The 18,233-nt window shown below is 40.7% G+C and overlaps 1 protein-coding gene across 2 annotated transcripts in view; it reads left to right on the forward strand.

Moving 5' to 3' along the window:
* Positions 1-6,835: 6,835 nt before the first annotated feature.
* The window catches only part of kcnh5b (potassium voltage-gated channel, subfamily H (eag-related), member 5b), a 55,279-nt gene continuing 43,881 nt past the window's right edge, over positions 6,836-18,233 (forward strand). The window contains exons 1-5 of one of the 2 annotated variants that reach the window (XM_010878895.4): positions 6,836-7,120; positions 8,945-9,068; positions 11,261-11,367; positions 11,527-11,676; positions 14,916-15,052. In XM_010878895.4, the coding sequence (XP_010877197.1) occupies positions 7,048-7,120; positions 8,945-9,068; positions 11,261-11,367; positions 11,527-11,676; positions 14,916-15,052 (591 nt within the window). In that variant the 5' untranslated portion in view covers positions 6,836-7,047. The remainder of the gene's footprint in view (positions 7,121-8,944; positions 9,069-11,260; positions 11,368-11,526; positions 11,677-14,915; positions 15,053-18,233) is intronic. The other variant, XM_020053862.3, reaches the window with a different exon arrangement.

An 18,233-nucleotide genomic window follows, 5' to 3' on the forward strand; every position in this document is an offset into this window, starting at 1 on the left:
TATTCTGCTTAATCATGCTAGTATCTTGATATGTAGTGTATTATAATGCCATCAATCACTTACTGTTCTCACTGGGTAATTTCTGTCCTGTGCTTTACTAATGTAGTAATTTCAGTCAAATAATGAAATGGTCAGATAATTATATCTACATAGATATTCAACGTGGACGTGTGGGAATGTAAGGCAGTAGAGAATGTCCTGTGAAGAAAATATTCTTAAAAGTAGCAAACCTATTGTTTAATCACTTGAGTACCCAAATTAATATAGAGAATGTGTTTACCTCGGCACGCCACTCCGCGCTTTGGCACAACACCTCCATTTATTTTGCAGGGACCGACCCACCTGAGGAAATTGCTAGGTTGTGATTAGTCAATAAAAACCATGCAGACAATGCCTCTACCACCCCCAAGAAGAAAATAAATCAAAATGATCATATGAAGTTGTTGTGTATGTGTCTGAGCGTGTGTATGTGTGTGTGTGTGTGTGTTGTCAAGTAATAGGATGTAACCAGGCCAGAGGAGGTCACAGTCTTACTGGTGCTTCTAAAAACATCCCCTTCTGGATCCGAATGATTCCACCAAATAAATATTTCACCACCCTTAATGCACTATGCAGACACAGCCTGTCAGAATGTGGACATTCTCCCACACTTTCCCTAAGTATCTTTATCCAACCAAGGAACCGGTTATTCAATTGGTTATTCTAAGGGCAGGGGAGCGCTCAGCAATGTTTTAATGACTTACTACAAGAGGTTGAAAGAAAACACCTAACACCAATCAGCTTTGTTTTCATTTTGTTTTGAAATCCTGTAAGCGCCGCCCCCGTAGTTTCCCAACTCCTGTCCTCCGATACCCCCCAAGCACGCATTTATTTGTTGTTGCCTCGGCCAAACTCGCCTCATTCAAGCTCACATCACTCATCGAGGGCTTGATTATTAGTTCAACGCATTGGATCTGGTGTGTTTGTCTGGGGCTCGCCAGGCGTCTGTGCTGTTCTTCCTACCAGAGTGCTGTGGTTTGGAAGGATACGGCTACACAGTATGTGATGAAAGGTGTGAGTCATAATGCAGCTTCTAGATTCAACTTACACTCATTGTGACTGCAGGCATATGCTTGTCTCCAGAGGCTGGTCCCCTAGCAGCAGATCCCCTAGACAACCTCTCTTTTGGGCCCCATGTTTATTAGTGGAAGTGGTGGCGTTCAGGTATAAAGTGTTATTAGCTCAAACAAGAACACATGATCTCCAGCTTACTCTTGGGTCAGGATTGCCTGGAAAAGCTTCCAGTTAAATGTGAATGTTTCTCAATTGTAGTCCCATCAACAGAGTGCTGTATGCAATTTCATGTGTTGAAAACGTGTTTGCAGTGCCGCGAACTGGGGGTAGCAGGTGGTCGACAGAGGGTGTTCTGTCCCTGAGCAAGACCGTTAACCCTATATGCTTCCAGGTTGTTACTGTAAATGACGGTGTCTTGTCAGTAATACTACCTGTTAAAGTAAGATTGAAATGTTTGTTTGGTAAGCATACACTTCACAGACAGGAATCATACGAGTAAGTACATCAACACATTGATGTGTTTTACCTCATTAGATCTCTTAGCAATTTTGACCCGTTCAGACTTCTTGACACCTGGCAATGCTACTGAAAGAATAGACACTTGAAACAGTTTGTATTCATGATCTATTTATTACATCTACTCTGGTGCTCTTTAAAATCTTCAGGGAAGCCCGGTGGGCATTGACCTCTCAATTGAATAATTTTTCATGGTCTATTTTAGTTTTGATGGAGTTGTTGGCACTCCAGTAGAATATTAGAAGCAGAGGGCGAGTGGATATCCAATCCTCTTTATAGCTTTGCGAGAAGCAAGGGGAACATGGAATCCAAACTAATTAATTCTCAGATCAATGAGGAAGAATGCTGACAGAGATTGGATGTTTCTCCAGATTTGCTGCATTGACTGGTGACGTTCAATATTTATCCCTCTTTCAGAGTGCTTCAGTGTCATCCACCCATTACTTTCATCTTCCTTTGGCATGTACAGTGGATGTAAAAAGTCTACACATCCCTGTTGAAATGCCAGGTTCATGTGATGTAAAAGAATGAGACAAAGATAAATCATGTCAGAATTTTTTCCATCTTTAATGTGACCTATAACGTGAACAATTCAATTGAAAAACAAACTGAAATCTTTGAGGGGGAAAAATAAAAAACAATAACCTGGTTGCATAAGTGCGCACACCCCTTAAACTAATACTTTGTTGAAGCACCTTTTGATTTTATTACAGCATTCTGTCTTTTTGGGTAAGAGTCTATTAGCATGGCACCTCTTTATGTGGTAATATATGCCCACTCTTCTTTGCAAAAGCACTCTAAATCTGTCAGATTGCGAGGACATCTCCAGTGCACACCCCTCTTCAGATCACACAGATGTTCAATTGGATTCAGGTCTGGGCTCTGGCAGGGCCATTCCAAAACGTTTATCTTCTTCTGGTGAAGCCATGCTTTTGTGGATTTGGATGTGTGCTTTGGGTCATTGTCGTGCTGAAAGGTGAACTTCCTCTTCATCATTAGCTTTCTAACAGACGCCTGAAGGTTTTGTACCGAAATTGCCTGGTATTTGGAACTGTTCATAATTCCCTCGACCCTGAAAAACAGCCCCAAAGCATGATACTGTCACCACCATGCTTCACTGTAGGTATGGTGTTCTTTGGGTGATTTGCAGTGTTGGTTTTGCGCCAAACATACTTTTTGGAATTATGGCCAAAAAGTTCAACCTTGATTTCATCAGACCATAACACATTTTCCCACATGATTTTGGGTGACTTGTTTTTGCAAACTTCAGCTGGGCTTGGATGGTTTTCTTTGTAAGAAAAGGATTCCGTCTTGCTACCCTACCCCATAGACCATTCATATGAAGACTACGGGAGATTGTTGTCACATGTAGCACACAGCTAGTACTTGCCAGAAATTCCTGCAGTTCCTTTAATGTTGCTGTAGGCCTCTTGGAGGCCTCCCTAACCAGCTTTCTTCTCATCTTTTCATCAATTTTCAGTTCTTGGTAATGTCTCTGTTGTGCCATATTTTCTCCACTTGATGATGACTGTCTTCACTGTGTTCCATGGTATATCTAATGCTTTGGAAATTATTTCGTACCCTTCTCCTGACTGATATCTTTCAATAATGAGATCCTTTTGATGCTTTGAAAGCTCTCTGTGGACCATGGCTTTTGCTCTGAGATTCAACTAAGAAAATGTCAGGAAAATCCTACTGGAACAGCTGAACTTCCATCCATCCATCTTCTTCCGCTTATCCGGGGCCGGGTCGCGGGGGCAGCAGTCTAAGCAGGGATGCCCAGACTTCCCTCTCCCCAGACACTTTCTCTAGCTCTTCCGGGGGGACACCGAGGCGTTCCCAGGCCAGCCGGGAGACATAGTCCCTCCAGCGTGTCCTAGGTCTTCCCCGGGGTCTCCTCCCGGTGGGACGGGACCGGAACACCTTCCCAGGAAGGCGTTCCGGAGGCATCCGAAACAGATGCCCAAGCCACCTCAGCTGACCACTCTCGATGTGGAGGAGCAGCGGCTCCACTCTGAGCTCCTCCCGGGTGACCGAGCTTCTCACCCTATCTCTAAGGGATCGCCCGGCCACCCTGCGGAGAAAGCTCATTTTGGCCACCTGTATCCGGGATCTTGTCCTTTCGGTCATGACCCAAAGCTCATGACCATAGGTGAGAGTAGGAACGTAGATTGACTGGTAAATCGAGAGCTTCGCCTAGCGGCTCAGCTCTTTCTTCACCACGACAGACCGATACATCGACTGCATTACTGCAGAAGCTGCACCGATCCGTCTGTCAATCTCCCGTTCCATCCTTCCCTCACTCGTGAACAAGACCCCTAGATACTTAAACTCCTCCACTTGAGGCAGGCACTGTCCACCAACCTGAAGTGGGCAAGCCACCCTTTTCCGACTGAGGACCATGGCCTCGGATTTGGAGGTACTGATTTTCATCCCCACCGCTTCACACTCGGCTGCAAACCGTCCCAGTGCATGCTGAAGGTCCTGGTTAGAAGGGGCCAACACATCTGCAAAGAGCAGAGACGAAATTGAATCCGAGGTTCTACTATCGGCCGTATTCTCCTCTCCAGAACCCTGGCATAGACTTTCCTGGGGAGGCTGAGAAGTGTGATCCCCCTATAGTTGGAACACACCCTCTGGTCCCCCTTCTTAAAAAGAGGGACCACCACCCTGGTCTGCCATCCCAGAGGCACTGTCCCCGACCGCCACGTGATGTTGCACAGGCGTGTCAACCAAGACAGCCCCACAACATCCAGAGACTTGAGGTACTCAGGTCGGACCTAATTGAACAAAAAAAATGCATTTTCCTATTGTTGAAAAGGTTAGTACACAATTTGCTTCAATAACTGGTGAAGTTACTTCATCTAACCCTTTCTTGTTCCTGCCTATCAGTCTCTTAGATCAACTGCAAGAAACTATTGCCATGTCATCTTCTAGTACTGCTGCAACATTGTCATGTTCAAGATCTTTTGTACACACGACCCCCTTCCAGTCCCCCAACATCCTTTCGGTAGGCTTGAAATCTGGGCATCGACTCGGCCGTTTTATAACCCTTTTGTATCTACCCAGGTGTTGTCTGGCAAACATCAATCATGACATTCTTCTTTGAGTGAAGAGGCTTCCTTCCTGACCTACCATGTTGGCCAATTTAGTGCAGTCTCTTTCTGACAGTTGACACATGCACTTGAACATTTGCTGTGGCAAGAGATTGCTGTAAATCTCTTGATGTTACCCTGGGGTTATATTAGAGACTTTCATTTCAGCCAGGTCTTGGGCTGAATTTGGTTGGACAACCTGTCCTATGTAGATTGCCAGTTCTCTGAAATGTTCTCCATTTATAGATTGAGAAAATTCCAGGACAGTGGAATGATGTACTTCAAATTGCTTGAAAATTGCTTTTTAACACCTCCAAGACTCATGGGCATCAATAATCCTTTTCATTTAAGAAAATACATTTTATATTTACCATATATCCATATGGTTACCTTAATCAATTAATTTGGTTGGAATTTAGATCAGATATCATAATATGCAAAAAAAGACAACTTACTTTTTCACATGGCTGTGTACTATGGGTTTGATAAACATGAAGTACTGTTCCATTCATATTGACTGGTAGTTGGTTTATAATAGCAATAAGTCACTTTTGGGTATGTGGAATGTGGCCAATATATACAACTGCTAAACAAATAAAGCCTCATACCCATAATGTACTGCCTAATATAACTTGTCCATTCAATCAAGACCCAAATAACCCAGTAAAATATTGAGGTACCGAGACACAAAGGGTTGTGGTATATGACCAATATAACCAAACTAATGACTGTTCATAGCCACAATACAACTGGATGAAAGCTTTCTGGATGAAAGCTTTAGATTTTGTGTTGTATACTGGTCTCATATCACAAACCCGCAAGGTGTCTTATTGCTATTATAAGCTGCTTACCAACAGTACATTGATGTACGCTCGGTTGTTAGGTGAGTGTATGTTCAAAGTGGCGTTTTATTGTTCCCACTGAACAATCAAAGTTGTGCTGAATGCTGATTGGGTGTAATTGGTAGTTAGTGGTGTATGGTAATTAGTATAATTACAGTAATCGTGTCCCTGCAAGGGAAGTGTCCCCCACGTGCATCTGCATTCTCCCCAGGGTTTGAATGTCAATTTACAGTAAGAGCAAAAAAAGGGTTAGCCTGCATCCACGTGAAGACCTACCATTGAACAGTAACCATCAAGGAAAGTATTTTGGGGATTTTTTTCCTCTCAATGAACTGTACCTAGATCCTATGGTGACAACTGGACTCCTTAATCGCATGTCAATGGTTCAATGCCACTCAGAATTGACAGAGAGCTGAGAGCTATATGCCGCATGGCCATGTTCAGCTGAATGGTGGTGGCACAAATTTCATTTTGGAGTAATAGGCGTTGAGATCATCTATTCCTGTCCAACTGTCTGCTTGTACTCAGGAAGGCAGCTGTCCAACCTGCACTGACACATATGTTTGATACTCTGTGATGCAAGTGGGCCAATTAGAAATGTCCTGTGGGAACACTTGGCGGAGCATATACTCCCTCACACACTGCTTTCTCACACATATTTATTTTGAAATCTCTTCAGAAGTGCTTGGACAGATTGAAGAGCATCTGCTGTTGAGGTGGAGGGGGGGGGGGGATTATCCGAAGATTTATATAGCCGACTTTATAGCCTAGTAATGGAAAACCTGTGATAAACCTTTGTTTAGTTTCCCCTGTATGTATACATTACAGTAATATCGTTAGAACAGACTGCCTCTTGGCATAAAAAAACAGAAACACTGCCTTTGACAGTGTGACAGAACATCCAGTTCTAAACCCACATGCAACACTGTTGCCATTGTTTCATGTCACTGGAGACTTACTGCCCATGGGTCATATTAACGTGAGTTACTTAATGTCCACTGGGGACTCAGTAGATACAATACTTATGACATGTTTTTTTGCTTTCACATAAGATAACTTCAACACCTGTCTAGTCAATACCAAATTATATTTACATAATCATCATAAATTGCATAACATTTATCGCAAGCTACATTTTTCGTTAACCTGATGTTGTAGCCTTCTTAATTATCTCTACGAAGGTATCTTGTTTCGTGGATAGGATGCCGTTTTTATATTTATTTTTTTAAAAGCCGCTATCAAAACATTTAGGAAATAACAAGTGCGTCAGCCTTGCATAGTGGGAAACCCAGATGTCCACCGACGCATGTTTTGAGGAGTGGAGCGTGTTGTGTGGGGTGGTACGCATGCGGACTCAGGGAGCCTGCGGAATGAAGCGCTTCAGAGGCGCGTGTCTGTGGCACAGTGCGCTTGGAGCAGCTGAAGCGCAGTGTTACAATGAGCTTCTCCATCCCACCGGCTGATACCCACCCACACTGCCGTCCTCCGATAAGCAGCATTAAAGCCGTCCACCACCGTGACCACCACCGACTGGCCCCAGGATGCCCGGGGGAAAGAGAGGGCTCGTTGCACCGCAGAATACTTTTTTGGAAAACATTGTCCGGCGCTCAAGTGGTAAGCAACGCATCTGTTCGTAGGTTTATACCACAACATAGCATCTTTTAATAGTTTGGGAATACTTTGTCTTCATTTTAAGACTCAAAATGCTAATATTCATATTTTACTGCATTGCTTGTATTTATATTGTGAAAATTATTTATTTACCAAGTTTATTTGCGTCATGCCAAAACGAATTGTTTGTTATCATAGTTAGGTGCTGTATGGAATAACCTGCCAGTCAGGTTGCATAGAAATTTTGTATTATTTTGAGATCATGTATCATGTTTTACTTTTTTGTTATGTAATATGTATAAACATGTAGTGTCATCTGATTATTCTCGCATATTAAACATATTTTCGTGTTTAGGGTGTATCACTTATAGTCTATAGGTATGTATAGCTGCAGTATAACAAAATGTGGCTTTTTTATGTGTAGCGAATTGGGATTACCAAAATTTGTGCCACCAACAACCTGAGAAATGAATCACTACACTTGATCAGCTGTCACATGCAGCAGCTGAGGCATAGAATCCCTAATTATCAACCAGGCTCGTCTGTAGTGTTAATACATAGCCTATGCGCTGTAAGAGGTAGCACAATTGCCATTTAGCCATGTAACTAACGGCTATGAATGAAAATGTAAAATGTAAAAACGTTAAAAAACTGAAGACGATACTGCCAGCCATATTTACGGTTAAGGCCGTTTCTGCTGTAAAACATGGACTCCAATGCGTAATCAAACTTTGTTGTTTATGTTGAATCCATACAATTAGGAACTTGAACGTATCTTTGGCTTAAAAGGGCAAGGTTGTCCAGCAGAAATTAACTAAATACAGAGGAGACATCTTTTTTTCTATTAAAATATCTTTATGGTAACCACAGTAATTTGGCTTGTCAATAAAGCCCTAATTTAACATGTCATTACCATAGCGCACTGAAAAAAGTCTTCATAGAAACGGAGTTGGCTACTCAAACATCTCCAACGATCAGTAGAGCTCTAACTATAATTTGATACTCAATAGTGTATGCAAATAAAGTGTTTTATCACTTGATATTTTTGAGTTATGTAACAACATTTTTTGTTTTACTTGTTATGATTATTCAATATTTTAAATCCTTCTAACGCTTTAATATCAGTTATTCCTACTTTATTCTGTGAGGCATGACATATTTTTTTAAACAATAAAGTAGTAGTCAGTCAATATATAAATCTAGTGTTGTCACTCAAATATGTGTATTGTATAGATGTAAAATGATTTTGTTTTTGCAGGTATTGAATTCTCTATAGTGACATATGACTGTTGTGAGAGGATTCTGGGTAATTCAAAATGTTTAGTCCTTTGCTCAATTTTGTATACATAGTTTTAAATAAAATCTTATGTCTGAAATAGTATTAAAAAGTTTGTTGTGCTATGCGGTGTAATTGATGATGAATGGATATCAAAACTGCTGAGTTTGCAAAAGATGTAATGAAAGCAAAACATTTCAAAGATAACCATAATGGGTAAGGATGTCTTTATTACTTTAAGTATTCACACTACAATGGTTTGTGGTGTGATTTATGGACATCCTGTTTCCGCAAAACACATGTAGTTAGCTGAATAAATAATATATTCACTGCAGCCCTATATACTCTGTCACACTTTGATATATTTATGGTTGTTGTTCATGTTGAGGACATTTTGATGAACACAAAAGACTGACATTTAAGAGACACCTCATCACTGTGTTAGGATTTGCTGTGAAGGGTCGCTCATCTCACATATCCACAATGGATTGTGCCGGCCCATTTGATTGTTAAAACCACACCTGTTCACCTGACCTCTCCTCTTCTCACAGAGACTAGCTTCCTCCTGGGAAATGCCCAGATCGTGGAGTGGCCTGTAGTCTACAGTAATGACGGATTCTGCAAGCTCTCAGGGTTTCACAGGGCTGAGGTTATGCAGAAGAGCAGCACTTGCAGGTAAGGGGGGCCTTCGTATGACCGGAGAAGAATCATTGTAATATCTGTGATGCCTGTTTACTGTAGCTGATGCAGATTACAGATCACAACCCAAACTAGTGTACAATGAAGTTTAGTGTCTTCATGAGTCAGTTTATCCCCAGAGCGGTCGAAATATCACGTTATAAGTGCTTCTCTGGGAGAAAGAAACACTGCATCTGGTGTTTCACTGCACTGAATGAATGCCTGCTGCTTATAGAAAGGCTTTTAAATGGAACCAATTACAGTTGCCACGGGGAAACGTCAGTCTGCCTCAGCATGAGGCCATCTGGGTCAGTGTCAGTCAAATGTTATAGGGCTTCTCTTTAATCAATGTTTCCTGCCTGAACAGATATACCCCCAAAATCACGAGACTGCTATGAACCAAATCTAACAATGCTGCATAGTTCTAGAAAGATCTGTAACTCCCTTGCTAAAAATAGTTGTATGTTGCTAAGTTGCGCTCACTTTAGAAGACAAAAGCTAAACTTCACGGTACAAATATTATGAAAATATTAAATATCATAAGATGATCTCGCTAACTCAGCAAAAGGCGGTAATAGATCAGATTTTTTTAAATAATGTTATAATATAGTAACAGTGAAATTGTAGCAGACTTTCTATGAGTCCCATGTGATGGTAATTCCATCGATCGACACTCTTAAAGGAGTTAGAAACAGTGACAACATTCTCTAGGCACAAGTTAACCATTTTAATATCATTTGCAAATAAGAGAGACACTTCAACCGCTTACAAACATAATCGTCCGAGGACTCTCTAACTCAATACATGCACAATGCGTATATATTACACAGAAAAAGGGGTGTGTTAAGATGCTGCCCATCTGTCCTATGTCAATGAAACACATTCCCTCTGTTCTATCACATGTCCTGGGCTTGACACAAGTCACATGTTGTCCTCCCCCATCTGGTTAACTTTCTCAACCCTTGAGGGAGACTTCATCTGGACAACCTACAGATAGGCAGATTTACGATTAACCCTATAATCTACTGTTACCAATCAAGAATGCCCCCTAAGACATATACCAGATCCCCTCTCCCACACTCATCTATTTATCTAAACAAGGGGACTCAGTCCTTTAATCATCAAGAATGCATCAGGTTTCCGAATTTCCACAACACCCATTACCTTTCGTTTAACGGTAAAATAAACATGATAATCCTTAGTAACAGCACAGAATTGGCACAGTTTCATTTACGTGACGATGGAGACCGATCTGCCCTGCCTCCTCAGAGCAACACACTGACACCATTCAACGACCTGCGGCCTCCGCACACCCTCTTACCCTTTAAAATGGAAGTGAGGTTTTGAATTCCGATGGTCCGAGCACACACGAGATGTGAACTCTGCTTGGGAATTTCACTCAGGGGGCAGATTCCCCCGAAATAACAGATGATGCATCGACCTCACTGCAATATCTATTCTGATTATGGGTGTCAAGTGAATTAATGCACTCAACCCTTACTTTTACTCCCTTGCAACAACTGTAAATGGCTGAACACATCACAACAACTACATTCTCAGTAACACATAAGAATATATCAACCACACATATTAAAATGTTTCAAATGGCTCTCATTATTTATACAGCTCCGGGACAAAATACGAGAGCACTGCACCTTATGTTTCCTTTCCAAAAAAGTTGAAAAGGACCGTTTTGAGTGAGGAACAGAAGCGTTCAATTTGCAGTGGTCTTTTAATTTTAACCCTTCTGTTCCTCACTTCCTGGTTATGTTATGGTTAACTCATCTGAGTCTAGAATGTATTTTTGTTTGGCTGTGAAAGTTGGACCACCTAGACCTGTGTGTTCCCTTGCAATTATCTTTATTTATTAGTAGCTCAAACAGTTTGTTCACCAGAGACGTTTTCATGACTTCTGCTTTTCCTGAAACTTCAAGTCTGATCAAACATCACATTCAACAATCACCATGTAATGTAATGCACAGATGCCTTATGCACATGCCAGACACATACAAAAGTAAAGTTAAGGTAATATCTGGTACAACTACACCTATTTATAACAGAACATGATGATGTCACACTTTTCAGACTTGAAAGTCAACTTTAAATGACACCTGACTGAGAATCTGTGCTTCATTTAAAGACCATATGTCAAATGATTAATCCTTTAGATTTTGTGACTTATTTTCCAGTTTTATGTATGGAGAGCTGACGGACAAGAAGACAATTGACAAAATCAGAGAGACATTTGATAATTATGAGTCCAACTGCTTTGAAGTCCTACTATACAGAAAAAACAGTGAGTATTTCAATATCCCTGTACATATGTACTGTATGCTGTGTTGTATTGTCTAGAAAGAACACTGTTTTCGTATTGTGAAATCCAAATGTATTGTGCTCTTAATTGTAAAAAAACAGTTGTAATTACTACAGTGTAAATAATCCATTCTCTCTGCAGGGGCACCAGTGTGGTTCTACATGCAGGTTGCCCCCATCAGAAATGAAAATGACAAAGTGGTTCTCTTCCTGTGCACCTTCAAAGACATAACTGTCTTCAAGCAGCCGATCGAGGACGAGACCAATAAGGGTAAGGACGAGTCCAGTTCGGGTAAGTCTCTCTGTGCTTCTCAATCATTCTGAACTTTTTGCTTTTCATGAAGAGATAGTCTTACCTCTAAAGAATGCAAACTAAAAGGTATTGTGGCTGATGTGATCAGAAACTTCAGATGATTTGATTTTATTCTCTTCTCCTTTATAAGGGATGTATGTTGTCAGGTCTTTGCCCTAAGCTCTGTTCTTGGCAGAAATAAGTGGGTATGTTTACCCTTTGACAAGAAAAATCCTGTAGCCTAGTGGTTAGTATTTTGGACCTGTATTGGAAAGGTTGCTTTATTAAATCCCAGCGTAGACAACAGGATTTTCTGGGTCAAGCCACTTAACCCTAACTGCTCCAAGGTCATGGTCAACAATGGCTGCTCCTTAGACTGTCCAAATCTTTCTGAAGGAGTCACTATGTCAGTAGTGGACCCAGACCATGGCTTTGTGGCCTGCGGCAGTGCTCAGTGTCATGGGATGGCAGACACTCAAACTATAGCAAGACAACCTCCTCGCGGTGCGTCGCGAGCGTCTCGGTTGGCTCAGTGCGTCAACACGCATTCTCATCAACACACATTCAAGTCAACACGCATTCACGTCAACACGCATTCACATCAACACGCATTCACGTCAACACGCATTCATGTCCACGCCCATTCATGTCAACGCCCATTCACGTCAACGCCCATTCCCGTCAACACGCCTTCACGTCAACGCCCATCAGCTGAAGAAGAGAGGCTCTTACTAAACGAGTTGTTTTTAGTGAATTCTGCATGGTCCCGTATTCACTGTATTTCAGCTGTAATTATTTGGTAATGATAAACAGTTTGTTCGGAGGCAATGCTTTGGTTTGGCCGTGTCACACTGTGTTTGGCTGTTGGGGTTGGCATTCTGGTCAGGCTGTTTTCTCTCAGTGTTCTCCCGGGCTAGTAGAATGTGCATTAGCCTGTTTTACGGTGCTCCTTGGGGGCGATTACAGTACAGACTGGGGGCCCTTTACATGGTCAATGTGGAGTGCTCCTCAGCCCTGGGGACATACAAGGAGTTACACAACTCCTGCAGTCCCCTCATTGGGTGGGAGGAGCTGAAGCGGATCTGCTGTGCTGCCTATGCTGCTGCCACGGCTGTGTGTGTTCCTCCCTCTGGTCCCCTTTTATCAGACTGAACTGAATGAACCGTCTTTAAAGAGGGGCTCAGAGGATGGAGGTCCTGGAGAGGATGGAGGTCCTGGAGTTCAGGGTTATTTCATAGCCCCATTTCTCTTTGTGGAAAGGGCTCCTAAAAGGGTTTGACTGATTGACTGTGGTTGTTACTTTTTTCGGTATTTTGGTGCGCTCTGAGCAACTCTTACCCTGTACAGTACATAATCTCCTCAATCTTAGACTTTATTCAGCCACCATAAATGACAGCCATTTAATAAGCACTTTTATCCAACTTAATAATGCAGACAAACGTGTTAAGGGGAAATTAACCCACCATCGAACCAAATCATCCTGCGCATGCCAATCCATACCTGTGACTTTAAATAATGCATTTAAATGTATTAATAATTCATTTCAAAATGAAATGTTATTGGCTTTACATTACAATATTGAGATAAAGCCATTTCTAAATGTATGATTAACAACCAACACATTTAGGTTTCTGCAAGTGGTTTTCCTGGGCCCTCCACAATTATTGGCACCCCTAATAAAGAATAAAAAAGGTGTTTGAAAATGTTTCCTTTTGGGGAAGTTGCTTAATGTCCCACTGAAAAAATGAGAAACATCCAAACCTTTAATTGAAGTACATTTATTCAATTAAAGGTCTGTAATCAATAAATAATTATTTCTAACAAAATCACATGTTCCACGATTATTGGCACCCCTGCATTTAATACTTTATACATCCTCCCTATAAATAAAACAGTAATGAGTCTACTCCTGTAACATCTAATAAGTTTGGAGAATCCTCTTTACAGAATCTCTCCAGATCTTCAATGGTCCTTGGTCCTCTCTTACGCACTCTCCTCGTCAGCTCAGCTCACAGGTTTTTAATGGGGTTTAGGTCAGGGGACTGAGATGGCCTTGGCGGAAGCTTGATTTTGTGTTCAGTGAACCATTTTTGTGTTGATTTGGACGTATGTTTGGAATGCCCAATGATGACCCAGTTTTTGTTTTCTGGCAGAGGCAGCCAGATTCAGATAAAAATGTCCAGGTATTTCATGGAGCTCATAATGCCATGTAGCCTAACAAGGTTCCCAGGGCCTTTGGAGGAAAAACAATCCCACAACATCACGGAACCTTCACCATACTGAACAGTGGGGATCAGGTTATTTTCAGTATAGCCACCCTTCTGTTAAAGCCAAACCAACCTTGAGTGTTTTTTGTCAAAAAGCTAAACTTTTGTTTCATCTGACCATAGCAATCGATTCCAGTCAAAGTTCCAGTAGTGTTTAGCAGACTGCAGGTGCTTATGTTTTATGGTGTAATGACAGGAACTGCATTTTTTTGGCATGCCTTCCAAATTATTTGTTGGCATGGATTTGGTGTCTAATGATAGTTTTGGAGACTTTGTGACCCCAAGATGCTACTCTCCTCTATAAATCTCCAACAGTGATCTTTGGGGATTTTTATGCCTTTCTTACCATCCTCTTCACTGTGCGTGGTGCGGCAAAATAAACATGGGTCCTCATCCAGGCAAGTTTTTAACAGTTCCAGTTGCTTTGAACCTTTTTAGTATTGCCCTAACAGTAGATGTGGGCATTTTCAGATGAGTCGCTACTTTTTAATAGCCAATGCCTGACCTATGAAGCTCAACACAATTTTGCTTCATTTGATTTGTGTGTTCTCTTATCTTTCCCATGTTGATGTATGAATAATGGAATATGGCCTCTGTGTCACCTCATATTTATACCCCAGTGAAACAGGAAGGCATTGATTACTTCTGGAAAGTTCCTAAATACTCTGATAATCTGATCTGAAATGGAAAAAATGCCTCAGTTGCATTTTATTCATACTAATTTCTAGGGGTGCCAATTATTGTGGCACACAAGGTTTTTTCAGAAATAAAGTTTGGATGTTTCTCATTAATTTCAGGGTGACATTAGGCTAATTCACCAAAACGTGATTTTTTTATACCCCTATTTTACTCATTTTTATTAGGGGTGCCATTAATTCTGTAGGGCACTGTATATAATATGTGTATGTTGTTTATGCACCCTTTCCATTTAGTCAAGCAGTGCTAAATTTGCCAATGTATTCTTGTCTGCAGGATGGACCAAGTTGGCACGACTGACCCGAGCTCTGACGCACAATAACCGCAACACCAGTCACCATACCACACTACAGCAGCTCACTCCTATGAGCAGCCATGAGGTCAGCCAACCCAAGCAGTCCCGTCTGGCCGAGGTAACCGTCACACACTGCAAATCTGCACCCATTGGACACCGCACGCACACACCCACCTCCACGTACATGTGTGCAATTAACTTACATAGGGCACAAGCATAAACACACCAAGATCCCTGGAACAGGCGGTTGACACAGTGAGTGGGGCTGGGTTCCCAGAGGGGAATGCAGAGTTCCTGTGGGCTGCGGCTGTACTTGCTAACATTAATATTTCATGCCTAGCAGAGAGATGGATGCAGCGGGCATTTTATCTGTCTCTGACTGCTGTAAACTCAGATGACGTGTTTAAGGATGAGCCATGTGTACTTTATCGCATCTTCAGCTATGTAACCTGAACTGACCTGGTTGCCCTCTGCCCTTAGTTATCTATGGATGTTTTATGGTACTGGATTTTTAAATACGAACCTAAGTGCTAGAATTCCATGCCTGCTAATTTGTTAATTACAAAGGAAAAAAAATCTAGCACCTTCAAATTATAATTAAATGTAGACTTGATATGTTGTAGACAGAAATTAAAAGCGTAATTAGTTAGTTTCTAACAACAACTAAAAGTGTCAGACCCAATTTCATAGCTGTTTTGCTACTTTGGTTACCTCGCTGTAACAGTGTGAAGTAAACCTGTGCCCAAGCACAGCCAGATACTGTGTGACTGTATGAGTGACTGTCTCAATATCTGTATTGCTGCTGATGGCAGTGGGATGTCCCGGAGCTGACCTTTGAAGTTAATTCATGCAAAGATGAATGTTATTTGGGCTTTGTATCTTTTATACCCCTAAGGGTTTCTCAGACACTGATTTATGTAATCTAATTCATTTGAATGCATGAGATAGAGTTTAGAAATATAGTTAGGGATTTTCTGTTTTTCTTGTTCATAATTCTAAACGTTTTATAATTAAATTAAATAATTTAACTTTATTTTATTTTGTATAAAATGCATATATCTTATCTACATTCTAAATTAAGTTGTTTTTCTCCTTCTTGGGATGTTCATGTTGAAATAGGGCTTTAAATGTTGAACAAAAAGTTCAAATGTTATGGGATAACTTTGTATTACATTGAGTCTGTGTCAGCTATTACCATGTGAGTTATTACAAATGTTTCCATAGTTCTAATAGCCTGGAGACAAGGTTACTGTGGTTGATATGGTAACAGGAAAAAACATAGTACAAGTGGAGGCAAGCAATTTAAATGGCAAGTGTATTTTCCACCCCTCAAACAAGGTAAATCAACGGCTTATTGGAATAAACCATCTGAAAAGCATTCATAAACAACTTGGTCACCATGTATTACGAATTTCTCCCACATTTGTAAATGTTACTAATCTAGTTATTGTAAAATGTGTGCATATTTCCTTATATATCCTGTATGTTCATTTTTATACCAGACACTACTGAAATGTCTACCAAAATGATAAGCGTCTTTTGTTATTTGAAATTACTTTTCACCAAATTGTATTCCCCGTTTATGAAGTATTCATGAAGTATGAATAGTGTTCACTTTAGATTAGGGGGTGCCAAAATATGTTACTGATGATCAGTAAATGGTTTATAAATTTGGGAGTAATGATTCATAATTGGTGAGTCTTCTAAATGCCTAATTATGAACCCTTAAAACAAAACATTACCAAGAGAGATCCTCAGGTGAGCAGGGCTTATGAGTTTCTGTAAACAAAAGAGAGGTAAGACAAAATCAAAGGAAAGAGGAGAAAGATGAGTTTTGCTACCCTAATTTAAATAACCAAGATGAAGATGAGTAGGTTTGTAATATCTGAGAAACATCTGATAGATCAGGCAAGAGATCCATCTGCGTTTGTCCTTACAATGCTCGGCTGACATCTCAAACTGAGTGTGCAATTTCAGATGTGCTGAAATGTCTCTGAGAAGGCTTTGTGCTCTTAATTGACATTTTCATCTTGCACAGCCTTGATGGAGGCCTGTTTGACTGGCACATCTGATGATGAGGATAAGATGAGATGCAACCACTGTTCTGGCACTTATTCTTCTCAGCAAGCAACCATCCTGCTATTATATTATTGTCTCTATGGAGTCAGGCCCATTGGAGATTTGTGTTGCTTTAACCCTCCCACCTCCTCTATCTCTTCTTATCTCTCTCTCCTAGTTCCCGTTTAGTCCTGGGGACATCCTATAGGAAATTTCTAGGATACACTCAGATGTTATTTTTATGGTCCCCTGAACATATGGTCTAGCTTCTGTTTAGTCTCAGGGATGTCCCGAAGGACATTTTCAGGAGTACCTGGCTTATTTCAGATGGTCCCAAAGAAACGTTCTTCAGGGCATGTGTACCCCCTTATACTGATCCTGATTGGTCAGCAAACTAATCCACTTTCTTTTAGAATTGATATGGATAATTGTCGACATTGTTTTTCACATAGGGGTCTAGTTGATAAATGTGACACATTTATAAATCAATGATTATTTAATGCAACCTCTTGGTCTGAGATATTCCATGCTGATTTGACATGTATTCCTACACTTTACACTAAATGTATCTATTACAAAAATACACAAGAAAAAAAATATATATATCACTGTGATTCTGGAGTTAAATTAAAACAGAATAAAATGCCTAACCATTGTTAGATAACTGTACAAACTGTCATTGCTAAAATAAGTGAATAAAATCAGTAAAGACAGAATCCTAGCAGGGCAGTTGGCAGTCTTCTTCTTTTGCAGAGCACTCACTCTGCTAATAGCTAATTCATTAAATAAAATGCACTTAATTTTATTGGGTTGGGTGGTTGTACCACCCAGCCATCTTGAGATGAATGCACTAACTGTAAGTTGCTCTGGATAAGAGTGTCTGTTAAACGACTAAAATGTTAATTTAAAATGTAAAATGCAGTGTAAGAAAATAATATGTAGGGAACATTCTACACTTTATGGTGCAGTGGAAAGATCAGCCCACTTGAAATCCAAAGATTTTAAGTTAAAGTCCGGGGTGAAATCATTTTATTGTGTCAGTACTAAGTGATCATGTCAAAGGTAATCATATCACACTATGTTATGTTATAGCACTTACCTTAAAACCCTGGTTTTATTACTACATGATGAATGGTTTGGGATTGCTGCGTCCATCAAGTGACAAGAACCTTTAGAAGACCATGACACAACGTCCCTGGGACAACCAGGAAATAGACAAAATCTCTAGGGGAGTGTGACAT

The sequence above is a fragment of the Esox lucius genome, chromosome 15 (genome assembly GCF_011004845.1).
Source record: "Esox lucius isolate fEsoLuc1 chromosome 15, fEsoLuc1.pri, whole genome shotgun sequence".
Taxonomy (NCBI): domain Eukaryota; kingdom Metazoa; phylum Chordata; class Actinopteri; order Esociformes; family Esocidae; genus Esox; species Esox lucius.